This window comes from Sceloporus undulatus, chromosome 6 (genome assembly GCF_019175285.1).
Source record: "Sceloporus undulatus isolate JIND9_A2432 ecotype Alabama chromosome 6, SceUnd_v1.1, whole genome shotgun sequence".
Lineage (NCBI taxonomy): Eukaryota > Metazoa > Chordata > Lepidosauria > Squamata > Phrynosomatidae > Sceloporus > Sceloporus undulatus.
Genome location: NC_056527.1, coordinates 69874506 through 69898331, shown reverse-complemented (window position 1 = coordinate 69898331; position 23826 = coordinate 69874506). Strand labels below are relative to the sequence as shown.

At 46.1% G+C, this 23826-nt stretch overlaps 3 protein-coding genes across 5 annotated transcripts in view; 1 reads left to right on the top strand and 2 right to left on the bottom strand.

Annotated features, from left to right (window-relative positions):
- Positions 1–23826, bottom strand: part of PIGA (phosphatidylinositol glycan anchor biosynthesis class A) — a 579723-nt gene that overhangs the window by 33057 nt on the left and 522840 nt on the right. The window lies entirely within an intron of this gene.
- Positions 11825–14117, top strand: LOC121932534 (carbohydrate sulfotransferase 14-like). The gene has a single exon (XM_042471212.1). It carries the CDS (start codon positions 12056–12058, stop codon positions 13175–13177), a length of 1122 nt encoding a protein of 373 aa, XP_042327146.1. The 5' UTR covers positions 11825–12055; the 3' UTR covers positions 13178–14117.
- On the bottom strand, positions 17748–23816 carry GLRX5 (glutaredoxin 5). The gene is made up of 2 exons (XM_042471213.1): positions 23415–23816; positions 17748–18168 (listed from the first exon to the last, which is right to left on the bottom strand). The coding sequence occupies exons 1-2, from the start codon at positions 23716–23718 to the stop codon at positions 17990–17992; spliced, it is 483 nt and encodes a 160-aa protein (XP_042327147.1). The 5' UTR covers positions 23719–23816; the 3' UTR covers positions 17748–17989.

Sequence of the window (23826 nt, the reverse complement as noted above, 5' to 3'; positions counted from 1 at the left end):
AAAACATCCCCAATCTGCATTCCAAACACACACAAACAGCACCGGTGTGCAGTTTCACATGGCTTTACTTAACATGGCCTCTTGCATTTTCAGAGGCTTATTCCATAATCAAACCCTGGGTAACATGGATGGTTTAACAGGCTATGCATATTGAACATGTCAAGGTGGTTTCACCGTTCTTGGACCAAGTGTACTTCTCAGAATGTGTACTTGGTTAGGGACTTTGGTTTTCTTCACTGCGCATGGTTTGTAAAAATCACAGCAATTACATTGGCCTGGCCTCAGAGGCTTCTGATATCAATATCGCCATTAAAGAACCAAAAACACACAGAAAAGGCACTTTGGAAAGTCACACTCCTTGGCTTCAGAACAGTGCGTGCATGCCTCTCAAGCTGACTCATATCATTATCATCACATCACATCACCACCACCCACACTATCATTGTCAAAGCAAGGGAGACGGGTTAGCATTAAAAGCACACAAAACACACTTTGCAAGGTCACACTCTCTCAGCTCTGAAACAGTAGTTGCATACTTCTCAAGCGTGCACATCATCATCATCACATATCATTGTCAAATCAAGGGAAACCTGTGTTAGCATTAAAAGCACACAAAACACACTTTGCAAGTCACACTCTCTCAGCTTCTGAAACAGTAGTGGCATACTTCTCAAGCTGCACATCATCATCACATCTGAAAGGCCCGCCAGCCTCTGCCAGCGCGTGCGCCCAGCGCGGCTTTTCGCCGCTCTGGGCGCCGCCATTTTGGGCGGCAAAATGGCGGCGCCCATAGCCCCATAGGCCGCTATGGCGCCCCATTTTGGCCGCCCAAATGGCGGCGCCCAGAGCGGCGAAAGAGCCGTTATGGTGGCCGCGGCGGCGGCGAAGCAGCAACAGCACCCGGGGCCAGGCGGCAGGCCTCCGCGGGCCGCATCCGGCCCGCGGGCCAGAGGTTGCCGACCCCTGACCTGGAGCAATGGATGCAAGCTACAAGAAAAGAGATTCCAACTCAACATTAGGAGGAACCCGGACAGTAAGGGCTGTTCAACGGTAGAACAAACTTCCTTGGAGTGTAGTGAAGTCCCTCCTTAGAGGTCTTTAAGAGAGGCTGGATGGCCATCTGTTGGGGATGCTTTGATTGGGATTTCCTGCATGGCTGGGGGTTGGACTGGATGGTTCTTGTGGTCCTTCCAACTCTACGATTTATGATTCTAAAAGCTAACCATAATTGTAAAATCCATGGGCCCACCTTCACCTGAAACAGTCTTACCTGACTTCAGAGGGCTGCTAGATATTCCTGGTATAATACCCTTTTGTCTTAAGGCAACCCTATTATGAGCTTTTCTCAGCAAAATGTTTCAGATGGGATTTGCCATCACATGCAGTGTTTCCTTCTCTGAAGTTATTCTCACGACAATTCTCTCAGGAAACTTATGCTGAAAGAGTGAATTATTAAAGTCCAAAACACACTGCAGAAATAATCCAGTTTGAGACTGCTTTAACTGCCCGGGTTCAATGCTAGGGAATTCGGGAACTGTAGTTTTTGTGAGACTTATAGCCTTCTCTTTCAGAGAGCTCTGGTGTCACAGACTACAATTCCCAGGATCCCTAGCACTGAGCCAGGGCAGTTAAAATGGTCTCAAAGGCCTGTTCAGACTGCCAAAATAAAGCTGCTTCGGGTCTCTTTGGGAGGTATGCTGTTTAAATGATGCTGGCAGCCTAAGATCCGGAAGCTGCACCAAAGCTGCACTCCATGCTTAGGAATGGAGTGTGGCTTTGGCGCGACCTCCGGACTCTTAGGACCCATGCATCATTTAAAGACATCTCCAGAGACCCGAAGCAGCTTTATTTTGGCAGTCGTAACAGGCCAAACTGAATTATTTCTGCAGTGTGTAGTGGACCTAGGTTTCAGGTTCATTTGGGACTTGGAACCGGAGCTCTCCTGCTTTAGCCAACACTCTAACCTCCACACACAGCGTGGAAAGGCAAGGAAAAGGATCACGAGGCAGCCCCAAATACCAAAGCTAGGTGCAGGACTCTTTAAGGATTGTTGTGTACCTTCAAATTATAGTTGGCCCTCTGCCTTTGTGGATGTGACTTTTACGTATTGTGATTTGCAGTTTTAATGTTCTCTCCAGGATCTGTAGCCATTATTGGCACCCTCTTATAGTACGGCTATGTTGCTTTTACGTGCTCTGGCTGCCTCCTGTTGCATTCTGGGGCTTGTAGTTCATGAGGCTTAAGAGCTCTCTGGCAGAGAATTCTAGAGGCCCCTCCTTAAACTGAAAGTCCCAGAATGCACAGGAGGCATCCAGAGCAGTTAAGGATAGCAGTACAATAAGAGTGCAGTGTGACTCTAGTAGGTCTTCCGCGCAATCTTCTAGAAGTTGACCATAGGAGAGAGGCGGATATGTATAATAAAAGTTATTATTATTAGACTTTCCTAGGAAACACATCTCTCGGCATGTGTGGTCCTCCAGCATGTCTGTGATCAATCTCTGACAGATATGGACCTAGAGTTGGCACTGGAGGACCTGGAGATTCCTAAGAGTGTTTCCTTAACTGTGACTCCAGTGAATGTGAGGGACCACTGTATTTCTCTTATTACTACCCTAAGGCAAAAGAGTTTTCTTGGCAACATTCGTTTAAGAGAGATTGCCAGTGCTTTCTGAGGCTGAGAGAGTGTGACTTGAACAAGGTCAGGTACTGTTTCCATGAACACTCTGGATTTTTATTTATTTTTTAAACATTAAAGCAAACAGACTGCAGAAAACAATCCTGAAGGGCACCACTTTAATTGCTACGGCCCAGTTGCTACGGACGCCTGGGAATGTAGTTTGCTGTGGCACCAGCGCTCTCTGACAGAGAATGCTAAATGTCTCATACAACTACAATTCCCAGAATCCTATAGCATTGAGCCAAGACAGTTAAAGTAGCGGCAACCGGACTACGTCTGCAGTGCGACATGGCGGAACAGCCCTGTTTCCTTTTGGGATGACTTCCTTATTTCCCACAGGCTATCGGATTGGCTGTTCTTTGGCCACGTGGCCGGCCAGCTGTCTCCTGATTGGCTAAGTCGTTAGCGTCGCGAAGTCTTCGTGTGGGCAGTTAGGGGCGGGCGCAGGGCGGTTGCGGAGGTACGAAAGAGGCCTATGCTCCCGCCTTCAGCGAAACCGGAAGTGTGAGGTCGGATCTGGTGGTGGCAGCGCCTCAGTGTCGCCGCAGGTCCAGGAAGGGCGCGTGGATCCGTCGGGGAATCCCTCTCCGGGGGCAGGGGAATGGCGCCCGCTTTCTCGACTCCTTGCGCCAGGGACAAGGGACTCTGCGGCTTCCTCGAAGAAGTGTCCATCGGAGGGGCTCTTTGAGGCCGAGTTGTTTAACATCGCCCTGGAGCTGTCTGCTTGACTTCTCGTTCATAAGGGTCTGAACAGAATTGCCTTTTTAAAGGCAGCCACAGGATTTACTGCAGTCTCTTGTTCTGCGCCCTTTAAGGGATTTGGACTCCAGCTCCAAGCCCAGGCAATTGGCCAACGTGGCTGAGAACTTCTGGGAGCTGAAGTCCAAAGCTCTTAAAGGGCAGCAGGTGGGGACCGCTGCGTCGGGGCTTCCCCTGTTTTAGTCACACATAGTGCTCCCAACAGTTCCACTGGGCCTTCTCTGAAGGAGAGTGGGGGAGCTCCCCCTTGGAGGTCTTTAAGGAGAGGCTGGATGGCCCTCTGTCAATGGGATGCTGTTGATTGAGAGTTCCGGCATGGCGAAGGGGGTTGACTGGATCAGGGCCCTTGCGTCTCTTCCAACTCAATAGTCTATGCCTGAATGTAACGACTTGCAGGGGTGGAAATGGTGCTTCTGAACAGGATGTGTCCCACCTCTGAATAATCAGGCATAGGCTTGTCCAGTAAGATGTTACGACTGCGCATGAAGATACCTGTGAAGCTTCTGAGTCTTTTATGTATTTTCCTCTCTGTTTGCTTGCACAGGTAATGAATGGGGCCCATTCTTCGTACTGAATGGCAGCCACGTAGACGGACTGGTGATTTACTATGGCCAGCAGAAGAGAGGAAATCACAGGAAATGTATCCTCCCCTGTGAACTCTCATAAGCCTTCAACACACGACTGTCAAACTCACAGTATATGCAGGTATCTGACTTCTTTACCTAACATGGGAGGAGTAGAAAGCCACATCTACCAACTGTCACAGTGCCTGATTGAAAGAGGTCACAAAGTTATCATAGTCACCCATGCTTATGAAGACCGTAAAGGCATTCGTTACCTCACAAATGGATTGAAAGTCTATTATTTGCCATTAGAGTCTGTACAAACCAGCCTACAGCAACAACTCTGTTCCATACCTGCCTTTGCTCAGGTATATATTTGTGCGAAGAGTCACCTTGTCCATGCCCATGAGTTCATTTTTCTGCATGGCTCATGATGCTCTGCCATGCCAAAACAATGCAGCTACGGACAGTTTTTACAGACCATTCCCTTTTGGATTTGCTGATGTCAGTTCAGTGTACAAATAAACTCTGAATGTATCGCTGTGTGATACAAATCACATAATATGTGTTTTCTTACACTAGCAAGGAGAACACGGTGTTGAGAGCAGCACTGAATCCTGAGATGGTTTCGTTATTCCTAGTGCGTGGACCTACTGACTTCACTCCAGATGCATTCTGGAGACGGGACAGTAACACAATAACTGTTGTTTGTCGTCAGCAGGCTTGTATATAGAAAAGGTATAAGATTTATAAGCGGCTATAAGTTAGTTTCTTTCTATGACGACGGAGTTGAGCAAAATTACTCTGCTAAGATTTGCATTTTAAATGCCTTTTAAGTTTGCTGCATAATGTGACAGTTGATTTTAAGGTCTTTTTTACTGCCCATAATCTCAAAATGTAGCATCCTGGTGGTGTATAGTCATTATATTAATTATATCGCCATATAATACTGGGAAGATTGTGTCCAGTTCTGGGCACCAATTCAAAAAGGACATTGAGAAACTGGAGCGTGTCCCAAGGAGGGCAACTAAAATGGTGGAAGGACCTGGAACCCTGTCCTAAGGATGACTCAGGGAGCTGGGGATGTTTAGCCTGGAAAAGAGAAGGTTACGAGGTGATATGATAGCCCTGTTTAAAATATTTGAACGGATGCCATATTGAGGAGGGAACAAGCTTGTTTTCTGCTGCTCCAGAGAACGGACCAGGAGCAATGGAAGCAAGCTGAAGGAAAAGAGATTCCACCTCAACATTAGAGGAACTTCCTGACAGTAAGGGCTTTTCAACAGTGGAATGCACCCTCGGAGGGTGTAAGTCTCCTTCCTTGAGGTCTTTAAACAGGGCTGGATGGGCCATCGGTCGGGATGCTTTGATTGAGAATCCGCATGGCAGGGGTTGGACTGGATGGCCCTAGTGGTCCTTCCAACACAATCTACTCTTGGCTTAAATTTTCCCTGTGATCTGTGGAAGAGGCCTCTTGTTCTCCTGTTTTGTTTTCTTCATCAATTTGTTTGCCCCTCAAATCTATTTAAAAGGGTAATGGTCTGCCAGAAGGCTTCTAGAAAATTAATGCACTCTGTATGGCGGAAGTGGCAGAAGAAGGCTGTTCTTCAGAAGGTCTGGTGGGTGGGGAGCTGCAAAGAGAGCGGGATGGCACTAAGTAATCATGTTAACATTAATACAAGGAGAGGTTTACTACATAGACTTCTGAGTACGTAAAGAACATAATGATTTTAAGACCAGCAGGTTTTTTTTCAAAGCAAGTAATGTTCGCTTAACTTCAGTACTCTTTTTACAGAGTTAAGCTTCGTAGACAGAATGCGGACGTTTTATATCTTGGTTCAGCGGGTTTTAACACGGGTCCAATGATACTGTTGCCGACAAACTGGTAAAATGTAGGCTACTGTGGTGCTGCTGTGGGTTTTTGTAGCTTTTTGACAGCCTGTATCCACAACCAGTTTTCTTCCAGTTGTCTCTGGCTCCTGAAAAATAGTGAGAATGGCTGCCGGTTTTGTTCTTAGCCGGAGTTATTCCCACCGACTTAGCTGCTCAGGGGGGCAAAACAGAGGGCATATATGCCCGTTCCAGGGGGCTTGGGGTGGCGGTCCACATAGCACATGCCCGGAGGAGTGCCAACCCGGAAATTTGCTCTGAGAACGGAGCTGTAAAAAACGCTTCTTTTAGAGGGCCTTTCGGGGCCATGGCGACAACGTGAAGTGGGGCACGTATGGTCTGTTGGCAGCCCCAGGGCTTCCCCAATCTGCCCTTTTGGGGCAGTTGTTTACCATAGAGTTGGGAAGAGACCATACGGGCATCCCAATCCACTGCAGCAGGAAAATGCATCAAAGACACCTGATAGTGGCCCTCCAGCCCTCTGTTTAAAAAACCTCCAAAGAAAGAGACGTAAAACCGACAGTTCCACTGTCAAAGCTTCAGGTAGAATCTCTCTTCCTGTAGTTTCGAATTATTGCCTCCATGCCCCTCTCTGGAGCAACAGAAACAGCTTCTTCATCCTCAAAAGAATCTCTCCAATATTAAATGCGCCATCATGCCACCTCTTAATCTTCCCTTCCCGAATACTCAGCTTAATTGATGAAGAGTAAAGGTGTAATCCATTTACATGTGACACCCAAACTTCGAATAGCTTATCCTTGGGAACGACCAGCATCAAGACACCTTGACTCAGTTCAACAATACCATTATTCGAACAGACAAGCAGCGGATGGAGCTGTCAGATGTTTGTTAATAAAATGGCCCCAGTCCCTTATCCTTAGTTTTGAACAATTTTTTAATTTTTTTGCATTCATCCACTACGTCATGGGCAGTCAATACTACACGTCAGCTTGCCGCTGTGGCTGCTCCACAGATGTCCAATCGCGAATGCTGCACGTGAATGCAGTTGCGCGGCATTAAAACCACACGACTTCAGGTCCCACAGTTTTGGCATTGCAAGGCTGCTGTATTCATTTGAAAAGCAGCTACTGGAAACAATAGTAGTGTGGCGACTGTAAAAATGAAACTCCATTAAGTGGCCATGTCAGTCTAAGGTCAGTCAAAATTAGTTCAGTTTATAAACTTTGGAATGTACTCTCAGACCTCGGACCAGAGTAAAATCCAAACTCTAATGCTTTCATATTTTTTGTAGAATTTCAACTTTTAAATAAGTTAGTCTTAACACAATGGCATTTAAGCTGATTTACCCGTGAACACTTCAACTATGTTCCATAATTTTACGAAATAACAGTAAACTATTAAATCTATTACACTATTCAATTTACTCCTTTAAATCATAATTCTTACAGGTATAGATTGCTTAGTGTAACCTCTGAGCTTTGCTCAAAAGTATCAGACTACATTTTTTAGTTGAGGAGAAGGGCCACAAGCGATCCTCTTAGAAGAGGTGTACGGGAAAGTCCCCGCTACACTGACAGGCTATGTTATTTGGGCTTGTTTACATCTAGCTGTGTTCATTGAAGGCTAGGGTAACATAGAACGGGGTGGGATGGGAGCAGGTTTATGAAATAAAGAATGGACAGGCAGTGGCATATACATTTCCATGATCTTACCAGGAGTTCAGCTGCGTTTGATAGTCATGTTTCCCGTGGATGGATTGTTCCTTCGGTTGAGGGTTATTCGGCACTATGTGAACTCGCTTTTAACAAACCCTTTGGGGCCTGTCTGATTTATTCCATAATTACATGCTCATAGTTTTTAACTTTTTTAAGCTGTTTAGGTGTTAAGTATTACTTTAGTCGGTTTAAAATCTGTTGAAATGCTTGCCGTATAACTAATATTGATTTTACTGTACATGAAGGCCAAGATCCTGTGATGTAGTTGTTAGGAAGGATCGAATTAGGGGAATTAATTACCTCAAATTTATGAAGGCGTTCCGAACAACTCACGCACGGATTGTGTCCCGATGTGTATGCCCAGGTCATCTAGTCCAACCTCAGAAAAAGAGACTCCAATGCCAATGACTGCAATTACAATATAACTTTTCTTAAATCACACAACAAAAGGGATCATACACGCACCACATTCAATAATAAAGCAAGGAGGTGGTGAGTTTTGGATTACAGGAGAAGTATAAGGCAGCCGAAGGCACCGAGGAGGAGAGGGCGGGCACACGCCTCCTCCTCCTTGCAGGGCTTTGGTAGAGGCTCTGCCCCGGAGGGTGGCTCCGCCCTGGAGGGTGGAAGCTCTGCCCCCAGCATGCAGCCACGCCCCGGAGGTGGAAGCTCCACCCCCGGCTTCGGCCCCCCGACTTGTCGGGGGGACACCAACCCGGCCCCCGGCTCCAAAAGGTTGCCTACCCTTGCTCCAGGTCCTAGTCTCTGGAGCAGCAGAAAACAAGCTTGCTCCCTCCTCAACATGACATCTCTTCAAATATTTAAACAGGGCTACCATATCACCTCTTAACCTTCTCTTCTCCAGGCTAAACATCCCCAGCCCCCTAAGTCGTTCCTCATAGGGCAATCCAGTTGGTTCTTCACCTGCAGGGACGTAGCCGGGGGGGGTTCTTGGGGTCCGGACCCCCCCTCTTCCATTAGAAAAATGAATGGTGTGTGCTGCTGCGCCGCCGCATCCAAGCCCCATTATAATGGTGGCACTTAGTCTGGATCCCCCCTTCCTAAAATCCTAGCTACGTCCCTGTCACCTGCATCCTGTAACAACTGCCAACTGCAGTAAAATGTATCATCTGATCATAGTACTGCCACAATTACTGTTGTTCTGAGTAATGTCATTGTCTAACATTTCAGATGAAAACAGGGAAAGCTTTGTGATACACAGCTGTTTTTGGTGGAGAGGGAAGTGGAGACCAAGCTACATTACCAATGGTTCCATTAATGCAGTTGCTCCAGGACCCTCACTAGGTTGGGCCCTTATCACACGTGGGGAGTTTGCAACTCAGATCCGTAGTCACTCCTGTTCTAGCAACGCGAAAAGTGGTGTTTTTTCACATCAAATCCGGAGTCACTTCTGTCTAGTAATGCAAATTCACATTAAAACGTGATGTTTTACCACACCTGGTTACCTTTCTGTTGCCTTTCTGAATCGAGGGGGAAGCGGAGTCAGTTCAATTCCAAGCAAGTCACGTGATGCGGATTCAAGCAAAGCAGATTCAGTGCATATTGTATTACCACACCAGGACATACCATGCGGATTCAACTTGATTCGAATTGGGACCCTTGCATATGCTCAGTGGGTGTCTGAACGCATGCTGAACCTTTGCACTTCCGGAGTGAAGGGAGCCTGGTTCCACTTTCACATGAATGCTAGCCTCACATAAATGACTCCCTTCTATTTTCCCATCCCTAGCAGCCAAATTCAGAGGGGTCCTCCAGCCCCCATCCATTTCAGCCACATCTACATCTATCCTCCTGTCATTCTCATCTATTTTAGCCACATCTATATCTACCCTCCATGTCAGAGCCCCCATCCATTTATTATTATTATTATTATTATTAAGGAATTATTACTATTATTATTATTATTCACTGCAAAATAATCAGTGCAGAAGCTGCAGCTTTACTTGAAAGTAAATCCTTTGGCTCTGAAGGAGACCCTTTTTGGAGGATTGCAGAAATGATCTGGTTTCCCTTATTCTCCGTGCTCCCTAAAATACCACCTCCCTGGATCCAATTCACTCTCCTTCCCTTTGTAACAGTTGCCTTCTCTTAGGTTGCATCTGCACTGGGAAATAATCCGGTTTAACTCCACTTTCACTGTCCTGGCTCAGTGCTATGGAATTCTGGGAACTGTAGTGTCCTGAGACATTGAACCTTGTCTGCCAGAGAGCTCTGGTGCCTCAGCAAACTAATAAAAAGAAATTATTATTATTATTATTATTATTAATAATGTTTTTAAAAACTTTTTTAAAATTATAATTATAATTATTCTCCACGCTCCCTAAAATATCACCTCCCTGAATCCAATCCACTCTCCTTCCCTTTGTAATAGTTGCCTCCGATTTAATTCCACTTTCACTGTCCTGGCTCAGCGCTATGGAATTCTGGGAGTTGGAGTTTGTTGCTACCCCCAGCCTCCTGTTCATTCCCTCCATCCCTGTCATCTACCCTTCCGAGCAACAGAAGCAATTGGGGCAAAATTGCAATGCAGCATCATGGGAAATTTGCCTCTTTGGAGGTTTGGGGGGTGTACGGGGAGGGAAGCAAAGTTGCATTCCACACCAGACCAATTCAGAGTGAAATTGAAGTGAGCTTGAATGCCAATTCTGTGAACTCACTTTTTACTGAATTCACCAAAATGAGGAGTCACTTTGTATTCTTGAGGGAGAGAAAGGCAGGCTAGCCCTCCCTCCAGTCCATCTGCCTTGGTCCAGGCCTCAGAGGGAGAGAACCACTGGACCTCATCCCCTTTCCCACCACCATTCCCTTCTCCTTTTGTGTCATGTCTTTTAGATTGTAGGCCTGAGGGCAGGGAACCATCTATTATCCCCTCTGTTGTAAACCGCCCAGATTCTCAGTGATTGGGTGGCATATAAATAAATCCTATTATTATTATTATTATTATTATTAGTGTGGAAGCACCATGGAAGGAGCTCCCATAGAAAGGAATTGCATGTGATATGTGAATCCGCATCATTGGACCCGCAGTCAGTCACGTTGGATGTGAGCTGAAAAACCTTCGAAAAGCTGGGTGTGCTCTACTCCTCGGTGCCCAGCGTTGAAGGGGGAGAAAATGCACTTTGATTCCTCCTCTTACTAATCACTTGCTGGATCTCTGTAGGGTAGCATATAACTCCCTTCTTGAAACAGCTTCACTGGCTACAAGCTCATTTCTGGGCACAATTCAAAGTGCTGGTCATGACTTATAAAGCCCTGTATAGCTTAGGTCCAGACTATTTCAGAGACTGTATTTCCCCAGAGCCATGCCATCTTCAGGTAAAGGCTTTCTCCCGGTCCCAACAGCATCCCAGGCTCCCCAGGTGAGGAAGTGAGAGAGGGCCTTCTTGGTGGCTGCTCCCACCCTCTGGAGGCCAGGTTGGCCCTGGCACTGCTTGGCTTCTGCTGACAAGCAAAAGCATTTATATTGAGGCAGGGGCTTTGATAGGGAGAGATATAATGTCATGATGACGGGGGCTTTTAGAAGGGGGAGTATTTCAGTCATGTTTTTGTATGTTTTAATGTTATTTTTATATTGATTTAACTAGATACATTTCATTATTTTAATTCTTTTATTATAGAGTTTTAAAAATGCTTTTATCCTGTGAGCCCTTGGCATAAAAACTTTATATATATATATATAGAGAGAGAGAGAGGAAAGCTGTGGGTTTAAGCCGGGATAAGGCCAGTTTGAGCTCTGCGTCCTCAGGCGGCCTTTCCCTTCCAGGCTCAGAGGCAAGTGAGCGGCTCAAAGCATTCCTGCAGCCGTGCAGTGGAAGACTTAGTCCGTGGCTGTTTGTGGGGTTCTGGGGCTCCGTGGCCACCATCTGCAAAGGCCATTCCCTGACGCCGCCGTAAAGCATCTGGGGCTGCCGTCTTCCTTGTTTCTCTGAAGAGCGCAGCCGCAGAGGCTGGCGAAAGGCCAGGAAGAAACCCTTCCGGAACAAACCCCACAAAGAGCCATGGATCCCTCAGGGTCGCCTATCACTCCCTCGGAGGAGGAGGCAGGGAAGGCTGCCCAGAGACAGGGCCATTTCGGGGCCTGCTGCAACTGCGCCAGACAGAGCTCAGCCGCAGCCCGCGTCGACTCTCAGGGACTGGAGTTCGTCCGCTGCGGCCCCCGAAGGAGGGAGGGAAGGAGGGAGGAGCAGAGCGGACGCAGCTGCACCGGAAGGGGCGGGGAAAGAGCCCTCCCGGCCAAGGCGTCACTTCCGGAAACGGCCCCTTCCTGAGGCAGCGGGCGGGACATCCGGTCCCTCGTGTTGCCGTTGCCGCCGCCGCCGCTTCCGCTTCCTGTGCGGCCGGCGCCCGGGGTCTGAGTCGGAGGGAGCAGCCTGGCCTCGCCGCGTGGAGGCGTCCGATGGGGCTGGCCGAGGCTAAGCGACTGGAGCCCTGCTGGGCCTGAAGCGCGGCCCTCCCTGGTCCCTCGGGGGATGTTTCCGCAGCCCCTGCCGCCTTCGGTGCCCAGAGGCCCAGCCATGGCGGCGGCCTCGTCCGGGCGGAGAGCGGCGGCGGCGTCTTCCCGGAGCCGGTCCCGCGGGGGCGGTGGCGGGGCGGTGCTGCTGCCGTCCATGCTGATGTTCGGCGTGATCGTGGCCTCGAGCGGGCTGCTGCTCATGATCGAGAAGGGGATCTTGGCGGAGGTGAGGCCTCTCCCGCTCCATCCCTGGCGCGGCGGAGAGCGGCCCTGGCGCCCGAGCCTGGCCAGAGGGCGGGGGGCGGAGGAGGGGCAGCGGGTGCTCCAGGACACCCGCAACCGGACCATCCGGAGCGCCTGCGGGCAAAGGGCGGCGCCTGGCGGCGTGTGGGAGCTCCCTTCGGGGCAGAGGAGGACCCTCCTGAAGCACCTGCTGGTCAGCGACAAGCACCGCTTCCTCTACTGCTACGTCCCCAAAGTGGCCTGCTCCAACTGGAAGCGGGTGCTGAAAGTGCTGGGCGGCGCCCTGGAGAGCGTGGAGGCCAAGCTGAAGATGGACCACAAGAGGGACCTGGTCTTCCTGGGAGACATGAAGCCCCAGGAGATCCGCTACCGCTTGAAGCACTACTTCAAGTTCTTGTTTGTGAGAGACCCCATGGAGCGGCTGCTCTCTGCCTACAGGAACAAGTTCGGAGAGATCAAGGAGTACCAGCTGAAGTACGGCCTGGAAATCGTCAGGAGGTACCGGAAGAGCCCCGGGGGAAGCACTGGGGACGACGTCACCTTCCCCGAGTTCCTCCGGTTCCTTCTGGACGAAGACGTGGAGAGGATGAATGAGCACTGGATGCCCATTTATAACCTGTGCCAGCCCTGCGCAGTCAGATACGACTTCATTGGCTCCTATGAAAGGCTGCAGGAAGACGCCAACTTCGTTCTGGAAAGGGTCCAAGCGCCTTCGTCTGTACGCTTCCCAGAACGGCAGCCATGGTACAAGCCAGTGACGCCTGAGACTCTGCATTACTATTTGTGTAACACCCCAAAGGGGCTCATAAGGGAACTGCTCCCAAAGTACATCATGGATTTCTCTCTGTTCGCTTACCCTCTTCCAAACGTCACAAAGGAATTTTGCAGGCAATAAACATTTCCCACCAGAAAGCAAGCTCTCTCCTGTGGAATTGGCTAAATACTCCCTTTTAGGACATTAAACGCCTTGCTATATATGTTGCCTTTACATTTAAAATAGCTTTGACTTTTATACAGTATGCATTTCTGCCGCTGAATAGCAGCACAATACGTCTTCATAACTCCTTTTGTATATTTTAGTGGAAGAAACTTTTATACAGGAACCAAAATAGCAACTGCAGGACAGTCACTTTTCCAGAAGAAATTGCAACAGGAAAACCAAGAGCTCAAGTATCTACGTATTTGTAGCGTATCTACACTCAGGGCCATATAGGGCTGTGTGTGAGGGCAATAATTTTATACTGTTTCTATTTTTACTTCAGTATTAAACTAAAATTAGTCATTATTTTTATTTATTGATCTTTGTAGAAATATTTAGACTGAAGTCTTACAGACCACTACAGTATGTGCAAGCAAGTCCTATTCAATCCAAAGGATCTTTTTATCTGTGCAGTAAAAACAAATTACGATGACATAATAAAGACTAACATGTTTATTATATATATTATCTAGTATTTTCATTGTATTATATTGCTTAGAGTTAAAGGACAGAAAGGGAGGGTGTGTGTGTGTGTCATACATACAAAATAATTGGAAGCTTGGTATACTATTGGTTCAAATATGCTTTGTAAATTCCTTACTTCAGTAGTTTGGCAGGGTGCTATCTCACTCTCTTTTTCTTCCCTTCTCTCTTAATATTTATGTTGTATTTGCTAATGTTTTAACATTTGTTGTTTATTGTTCTTGTGTGCCTGCAAGTCATTTCCAACTGATGGCAAACCTAAGGTGAACTTATGGGGTTCTCTTAACACGTTTCATCAGAGGGGTTCATCCTTAGGCTGGGAGTGTGATTTGTCTCAGGACACCTAGTGGGTTTCCATGGCCAAGCGGGGATTTGAACCAATGCTCAAACCACTATACCACGTGGACACTCAAAAAATTTAAAATGTGTTACAGTCGTCCCATCTTATACACGGATTTTTTATACACGGATTCAAGCATACATGGTTTGAATATGTTCAAAAAAAGTATACATTTTAAATATCAAACCTTGATTTTTCCATTTTTTATAAGGGACACCATTTTGCTATGCCATTATATTGAATGGGACTTGAGTATACACGGATTTTGTTATACATGGGGGATCTTGGAACCAAACCCCAGCGGATAACAAGGGTCCACTGTATATTATTACAAAAATGATTTGTTATATAAAATTTACAGTGAATTTAGCAAGCTAGAAAACCTGATTTCCTAATGGCATTTATTGGAGAAAGGTTGTTTGTTACATTAGGGATATAGTATTCTCAGCTTTAAATTTTATTGCTTGACTATGAAAGAGTGGTAACAATGGTTCACAAATGTTTAAATGCTATCTGAATTTTAATAAAGTTTTTGTGTTTTTTGCCTTTTGTTGTTTCTGTCCTTAGTTAAGATGGTGTGCGGAGGGTATCTTTAGCAGGCTGGCTCCTCCTCCTCTGGCCTTGCGGCAATTGGGCAAACTCCAGGAAATGTAAAGTCTTTTTGCATATCAACAGGGACTCTTCTTTTGCAATCCAACATGTCTCCATTCCTATGAGGCCACAGGCCTCTTTGTAGGCAGAGGACATTGGATTCCTCAAGAAGTCTCCATGCATTTGCATCAGGAACATGTTGGTAGGTGTTGAGGTAAAACCTGCCTGCCAATCCGGTCCAAATTTGAGAAGAAGAAAATCATGGTTTCTGGATTGTAAGGTACCACATAATAGCTACAACAGGAGAACCCTGATGAGGGAGCCAGCAGACTGAGACCTTCAGTCAAGGTAAAACAATTTTCTTCTCTAATTTGTTCCTGATGCTCCTCTGGATTTATCAGGCTTATCGTGACCCCAAGTTGTGAAAACAATGTTAACAAAAGAGCAATAAAGTTTTTTAAAAAACTCTGAAAACATAAACTTGCCCATCCAGTACTGTCATTCTTTTCTTGCTCCTGTGCCTAAATTTATCTTGGTTACAACCTAGGAGAACTCTTAGGGAATTAGGTGATTGTTTTTCTAAATTAAAAAGTCTCAAATGTTTTCACAGAACAAGAAGTTTTGGGGTTTAAAAAAAAGGAACCTGATATATGCAGGCTTCAAAAGACATCACTGCAATTATCCTGCCTCTTTGCATTTTTTGGTCTTCAGCATGAAGCTATTTTATCCACTCATTTCAACCTGGTGACGTTATTTGTCAGAGAAGCAATAACTATGGTCTTGAAAACGTGTCTACGCATAATGTTGTAACAAAATTCTTCAGTATGTTAAATACCTGATAAATGTTTCAAAGATCAGCATCCCAAAGTGATCTGTATATTTTTTATAAAAGGGTTAGAGAGAAACTACATTTGTTGTTTTAAAACTCATCACTCACACTTCTTTTGAAGGCACCATTTTAAAAAGTGTAGCTATATTAAAACATTGATCATGGACATAGTGAAATTTAGCGTGTGATTAACTGAGACAGTCTAGTGGGCAGAGGTGGAAGTTACTTTCTAACTATAAATTCAAACAACTCAGTGTTCTCCAAAATATACCAAGAGACTTAGGAAGTAAAATAGTAATACCTATTGTATTTTTCCAAAGCTGCAAGTCAACATTTTAAAATATTTAATGCAGTGTATATGTGTATGTGCTTACAAGTACTGTATAGGTTGATTTGATCCTTAAAGATCCCACACAAATAAAGGAAAGTTATTCTTTACTTCCACTATATTTCACAGAGATGCAATGAAAATCCAAAGACTAACTGTTTGGGTTATACAAAGGATACAACTCAGAGATGATCTGGTGTGTTTTCAGATGGACAGCTCCTGACAAAACCCAATATAGTTCTCCAACTATTAGTTACAAACTGAGTTGTAACTGATTTTCTATGCAACAAGGATGTAGATGAACTTTAAGCGGTTACTGACTTCTTCCCAACTCCTTACAAATGGCCCAAATACATCACATTCAGTTGATTAGTTTCTCAATTTGTTTCAGGGAGAGGGTTTTCCATTATTTGTACCTGCTTTGCACTACATTTCCTTATTTAATATTATATTTAATCTGTGTAATTTTATTAAAAGTATAGTAGCACTGATTTTTGAGAAAAGGAGTGCTAAACCAGCACTTGCTGGCTGAACTGAGAGAGGAGCCAAAATTTGCAGGAGCAGCAACAGCAAGTAAGGCAGAGAGCTCAGACTTACTACAGACACACAAGAAGCCACCAACTAAAAGAACAAAGGGCAGATCAGGAATGCCATGAATATCTAGATTACTGCACTACACTCTTGTAGAGCTGCTGTTCCACTTTAAATGCTCTAGTTGCTTCCTGTTGTATTTTGGGATTTGAAGTTTAGGGTTTACAGCCAGAGAACTCTTAGGCCTCACTGAACTACAAGCCTCAGAATGCAAGAAGAGGAAGCCAGAGCAGTAAAAGTGGAATAGCAGCATTATAAAAGTATAGTGTGGTAATGTGGTATGTTAATGAAGGATTTCAACTTGCATTGGGCCCATACAAACAGGCCAAAATAAAGCTGCTACGGGTCACTTTGGAGGTATGCTGTTCAAATGACACAGACACATCTTAAGAGGCCAGAAGCTGTGCCAAAGCAGCAGCACTCCAGTGCTTAGGACTGGAGTGTGACTTTGGCACGGGTTCTGGTCACTTAGGATGCATGCATCATTTAAGCAGCATACCTCCAAAGTGACCCAAAGCAGCTTTATTTTGGCCTGTCTGTACAGGCCCATTGTTAGCTGAATCTCAGCTGTTTTCATTTTTAACTGGAATAATGTAAATTAGTTACTAGTACAGGTATATGGTTTTACTGTGTACCTTCAAGTTGTTTCCAACTTGTGGGGGACCCTAAGGCAAATTCATCACAGGGTTTTCTTGGCAAGATTTGATCAGAAGAAGTTTGCCATTGCCCACCCCTAAGGCTGAAAACATGTGACTTGCCTAAGGTCACCCAATGGGTTTCTATGATCAAGTAGAGATTCAAATCCTGTTCTCCAGTCATAGTCCAGGACTCAAACCGCTACACCATACTGGCTCTCTAGGACCAATTAATTGATTACTTACACACACCATGATGTGTCTGATTATTTACCCACACAACATGGTGGGATTACATCATAATGATAAAATAATTCTGGAAGAAATGAAAGCATACTCGGGAAATGAAGAGGAAAAGTACAGGTGAGGGAGTGTATAGTCTTTAAAAATGTCAGTGTGGTTGTCAGAACCCTGGCTCTTCAAAAACAAACAAACCCCAGGTGATTAGCATTAGGATAATCTGTTCTTACACAGCTAGTATGCTCACTTGCTTTTAAAAAGTCATGCTTCCTGCAATATGAGGATTAAATACATACTAAGAGAACACAACAAGAGATTAAATGGATTACTGTGAAGTAACTGAACAATGAACACACATTCTGGAATAGATATGCAACTATGGAAGAATCCAATAAAAAAGTTGTTCCAAAAATCTGACTCAAGCAAGATGCATACAAAGTAGTGCAAAATAGAAGTGAAATACTTATTTACTAGGTTTGCAAAACATTTGATTTACACTGCTGTGGTTATAAAAATATTCAACACAGAATATTCACATATTGGTCTATCATACTGTACAGTGAGAACAAACTACTTAATTATGAACCTCATCATTTTAGAGCAAAAAGTTGCCTTCTTGAGCTGAATTACATAAGGCTTTTCTGGTACCAAATTATCCAAATCTGTCTTTGTCAAGGTCACATCAGCTTGTTTATTTTTTGTCATGGTCTCTCTCTGAATCCAGAAGGGCGGAGCGAATTCCCAATTTTTTAAGCTCTTCCACTAGATCTCCGCTTTGATGCATCTGGAGAAGTATGTCGCAGCCTCCCACAAATTCACCATTGAGGAAGACTTGAGGTATAGTAGGCCAGTTGGAATAGTTCTTAATTCCTAAATCAAAAAAATAAAACAAAAACCCTGCATGTTAAACAATTATTTCCAAAAATGTTAAGCATCATATAACAGTGTTTTTTACAGGTCCATGGGGGGTTATGAAAATACTGCAACCAAACGACGAAAAACACAAAATATACTGAGACTTTTATTACCTTTTTCTTTCACTTTCCTCCCCCCAGGACAGGACCTGATCCTTTTACCTTTTTTTTTCTGTACAGAATTAAGTAGGCAGAAGGATATACAGTATGCATACATCTCAGTGAACTTTAGTAGATCCACAAAAGATTTCTGGTTCCCAATTATTTCCTCCACCCTAAATTATACTGATAAAATAAAGAACGTCGGAAGTGATCATTATTTTTTACATTGAAAGACTGCTAATTCTGTTTGGGGAGCTGCTTTCATAAACTGGAGATACAGTGACACCAGGAATGGCATCACTTCAGTTTGATTGCTTCCCACCATTCTAAAACTTACTATCTGATCTTCAAAATATTATTAATTTACAATTGGCCTGCCATAAACCATTGCAATCCACCAATCCTGTTGGAGGTCTCTTATTCAAGGTTTCAACCATTTCTTCCCTTCAAGCAGATCATTCCTAATAGTTTTTGTTATTCCTTCCCCACCCACAAAGTTCTCATTACAACATAAACAAGCAAGTAACAGGGCTCAGGAGAACATGTAAATATGTATGTTCCTTTCCCTGCTTCGGTAGCCACATTTGGTAACAATCAATGCAGCACTCACCAGCTGCTTTTAAAGGAACACTATCTAGTTTTAAGCTCAAGATTCAAGTTCTGGTTCCCTTGCTGATAGATTCATGGGAACTATATAAATTACCACCTAATGCATAAAGAACAGTTTGTTTTTTACCAAGGACCTTATCACACTGAGGTTATTGAAGCTAAGATCAGGGGTGAGTGCAGGTTGAATGATTCGAATTGACGTTATAACGTGGCTGTTTTATCACACCTGGTTGCTGTTCTGTTGCCCTTCCGAACTGAGGGGGAATCGAATCCAAGGAAGTCACGTGATGCGGATTCAGGCAAAGCGGAGTGAGTGCAAATTGTATTTTCACACCTTTCCTTACCATGGGGGATTCAACGATTCAAATTGGGACCCTTGCACATGCTCAGTGGGGCCCTGAAGGCATCCTGAACCTTTACACTTCTGGGGTGAAGAAGGAAGCCTGGCTCCACTTTCACGGGAATGACAGCTGCCCCTTTCTTCCTCCCTTCTATTTCCTCTCCACTTTCACAGGAATGACAGCATCCCTTTTCTTCCTCCCTTCTATTTTCCCATCCCTGGCAGCCAAATTCAAAGGGTCCTCCATGTCAGAGCCCCCTTCCATTTCATCCACATCTATAACTATCCTCTTGTCATTCCCCTCATCTATTTCAGCAACATATATCTATATATATCCTCTTGTCACATCATCCCCAGTATCCTCCTAGATTCCGATCTGCTCCCTTCCTTCACCCTGACACCTAACCCATCATCCCGACTACTCCTGCATCCCCATCTTGCCCCCTCTTCCACCTAACCCATCATCCCCTGGCCCCAGCGACCTATCCCATCACCCCCTGACTGCCTCTGCCTCCCGATCCTGGCCCCAGCCACCTATCCCATCACCCCCTAACTGCCTCTGCCTCCTGATCCTGGTCCCAGCGACCTATCCTATCACCCCGACTGATGTGTATGTATATATGTGAGTGTGTGAGTATGTGTGTGAGGGGGGGGGGAGAGGAGGGAGAGAGCGCTGGCTGGCCAGAATCCTCTGCAGAAGGTGCAGCAGGGAAGGAGAGGGAAGGAGAGAGAGAGCTCCAATGGAGCCCCGGTTGCCCTTAAAGCAGGAAGGGCCACTGGAAGCAAATGGGGCAAAATGCCAGCAGGGCATCATGGGAGATTTGCAACCCGGGGGTCTTGCGATGGTGTTCAAGAGCATCAGCAGATTGGAATTCCACACCAGACCAATCTGCAGTGAGTTCGAACCCAGCCTCAATGCGAATCCCGTCAATCCACTTATTTAGCGCACTCCCCAAAATGAGGAGCCAGGAAGGATTCAGTTTGGAAGCCCCACGGAAGCCTCAAGGAAGGGGCTCCCATTGAAAGCAACCAGGTGTGAAAATACATGAACGTTCTAACGTGAATCCGCATCACTCAATTCGCACTCACCCTAGTTCTGAGCTCAAAAACCCCAGTGTGATAAGGTCCCAAGACCTAACAGTCCAAAGTCTTTATCTCTTCCTAACAGATCTTGAGAATTCAGGGAGTGGTGTAAGATACCAGCTGCAGTCTCATAACTTTAGAGAGCATAATTATTAACATTAACATAGCCAGAATAGGAATTCAAAAAGTACTGCTAAATTTCTTTAGAGCTCCTAAATGGGTCAGTCAGAATACCACTCCAGGAATTTGTTGCTCTCAAACCCAGTACAGACATTTCAGTGAAACATCAGGGAATATAAATGCAAAATATGTTGAAATAATTCCATTTTAAAAATATTTTACGAGTGCCTGGGATTTATTCAACATCAAGAACTCAAGCTGAAGACATTTTATTGTGCACTGCTCCCTTTCCTTCTCTCCTCCATGTCCACACACTCTGATCTCTCTCTCACACACACAGGCTGTATCCATACCGCAAAGATAATCCAGTTTGAAACCATTATTATTATTAATATTATTATTATTATTATTAAACTTTATTTATATAGCGCTGTAAATTTACAAAGCACTGTACATACAATCTTTTAATTAGACGGTTCCCTGCCTTCAGGCTTACAATCTAAGAAGACACAACACAAAAGGAGAAGGGAATGGTTGTGGGGAAGGGGATGAGGTCCTGGAGTTCATCCCTCCCTCTGAAGATGGACAGATGGAGGGCTCTGTTTCTTAAGGGTAGGCCCAATGGCATTGGGGAGGCCTGATGGGGTTGGCCCACCCTCTCCTCTCCTCAGAGGCCAGGATGGAGTTGGATGCCTTCTGGGAAGGGCTCAGTTCCTTTAGGGAGGCCTGATGGCATTGGCCTACCTTCTCTTCCCCTCAGAGGCCAGGATGGAGTTGGATGCCTTGTGGGAAGTCTCAGTTTAACTGTCATGGCTTAATGCTACAGAATTATGGAAACTAGTTTTGTGAGACATTTAGCCTTCTCTGTTGGAGAGCTCTGATGCCATAAAAAACTACAATTCCCCAGAATTCCATAGCAGTGAGCCACATCAGTTAAAGTGGTGTCAACCTGGATTACTTCTGCAGTGCGGATGCAGCCACAGAGAAGTCATGCATTAATAACACAGCCTTAATGTTGACTGACCATCCAATCCCTTTACAGTCATATGGGGAGAATCAGAAAAGCTTTATTACTCAGTACAGGCAATATCAACTCAATATATGTTACCCAATACAACCAAATTCCCTACAACAATTGCCACTGCATGTGGGTTCTGACAGAGGAAAGGGGGACAATAATTTCCTTTGGTACAAAATACTTTGGTTTGTGTAACCAGAGCACGTCTACACTTAGTTCTGAATACAAGGGGTGAATGTGGGATGAGACAAGGTGCTTAAAAAGACTGGCTAAAGGTGGGTGTGGGGAAAGCAATACCCCTTCTATAAATCACTCCTTAACTGGTCAGTATATCTTAACCTACACTGGATTGCATGAAAGGTGCGTGTGTGCTGTGTGCCTTCAAGTCATTTCCAATGCATTACCTTAATGTGAACCTATTGGGGGGGGGGGGGTTTCTTGGCAAGATCTGTTCAGAGTAGATTTGCCATTGCCCTCCACTGAGGCTGAAAGCATGGTATTTGCCCAAGGTCACCCAGTGGGTTTTATGGCCAAGCTGGGTTTCAAACCCTGGTCTCCAGAGTCTCAGCCCAAGGCTCCAACTACTATGCCAATCTGGCTATCAGTTTTATTTCTGTTCCTGCCATTTACTTTATGGAAATCAAGAAGGTAGGAGAGAAGAAGAAGAAGAGAGAGAGAGAACTTTACTGAGCAATAATACCCAACAAGGAGAAAACAAGCAGGAAATACAAGACAACTGACCCTAGAAAAATGTACTCTTCTAGTTTCTTCTAGACCAAAAGGTGGAAGAGGCAACAAGGGGGCCAGCTATTTTAGATCTGATCCTAACCAACAAGGATGACTTGGTTAATGTGGTGCAAGTGGTGGGATCATTAGGTGGAAGTGACCATGTTCTCCTGGAGTTTGTTATACAGTGGAAAGGAGAAGCAAAGTGTTGCTCAAAATGCTTCAACAAGGACTTTTGCCATATATGGAGCAAGAAATGCCAATCACCAAACTGCAGGGTTCAAGGAAAGACGAAGCGATAGGGATCTCGTGGTAAACATGGAATGGATCATGGAATTCACTAAAGAAAAAGGAAATCAGTCTGCACTATAGAGATTGTAGGGAAGCCTTTGATTGTGTAGATCAGTGGTCCCCAAACTACAAACCCTTAAGAGATTTTGGCCTTCATCTCCCAGAAGCCTCAGCCATGTTGGCCCATAGTCTGGGATTCTGGGAGCTGAAGTCCAAAATCCCTTAAAGAGCACAGTTTGGGGCCACTGGTTTGTATCATGAAAAACTATGGCCCACTCTTTAAGAAATGGCTGTGCAGCAACATTAGATTGCTCCTTGAAGCGTAAACTGTGTTCCAGGATAAGAGTCTCCCAGTAATCCTCCTTTGCAGACCACCCTGAGGCCTGCCATTAGCAACACAACAACACACAGGCAAGTCACTCCTGCCTTCCCAGGTCACTCACACAGTGTGTGTATATATACATACACACACACACAGCCAACTTTTCCCAGGCAAGCATTCTCTGAAGACGCCCAGAGCCGCAGATGCTGGCGAAAGGTCAGGAAGCAACTCTTCTAGACAAGGCCACAGAGCCCCCCAAAGACTGTGTTTGTTTTACCCCTGACCCCGCCCCCCCGGGGCTTCATGGGAAGGGAAGGAGCCACAGCCAAGCCCTCGGGAGCCTGGGAGAAACTTCCGGCTGGGGCTGAGGCATGATGGGAACTGTAGTTCGCCAGGAGCTGGAGGGCCGCGGTTCCCTTCCCTAACCTGCGCCCTGGGAAGAGAAGAGCCTGTTCCTTCTGAGCGGCCATCTGGAGGCAGAGAGACAGACGCCCTTGGCCCGAAGGGGCCGGTTCCTTCTGTCCTCTAGAGCTCTCCGCTCCGGCCACAGGGGCAGCTCCTGCCGGCCTCCTGCCCAGCCCAGCCTCCTACCTTGTCGGAGGTCGGGGTCCTGGAGGACGTCGTAGGCGCGGTAGTCCTTGACGCCGTGGAGGCGCAGGATCTGGACCACGGCGTTGCTGAAGCCGCACTGGGGCTGGGCCGGGCTGCCCTTCATGAACACCACCACCGGGTGGCCGCGCACCAGGCGCTCCACCGCCTCCTTAGACCCGCCGCCGCCGCCGCCCGCAGCGTCCGCCGCGCCGCCTTGACTCAGCGGCCGAGCGAGGAAGGCCAAGGGCCGCGGGCCTCTCCACAGGCGCAGCGCCGCCGGAAGGCGACCAAAGGACCCACTCATCGCCCCTGGAGCCTCCTCCGCTTCTGGCAGACGAGGACGACGACGGAGGGCCTCCGGAACCCACTGCCCCGGCGGCCAGCCCCCTCGCGAACGGCGCTCTGCCAGAGG

Coding starts and splice junctions, on each gene's coding strand:
- LOC121932534 (XM_042471212.1), top strand. CDS start 12,056: ATGTTTCCGCAGCCCCTGCCGCCTTCGGTGCCCAGAGGCCCAGCCATG.
- GLRX5 (XM_042471213.1), bottom strand. CDS start 23,718: ATGAGTGGGTCCTTTGGTCGCCTTCCGGCGGCGCTGCGCCTGTGGAGA. Junction 18,169..23,414: donor GGACCCCGACCTCCGACAAG/GTAGGAGGCTGG, acceptor TTTTTGATTTAG/GAATTAAGAACTATTCCAAC.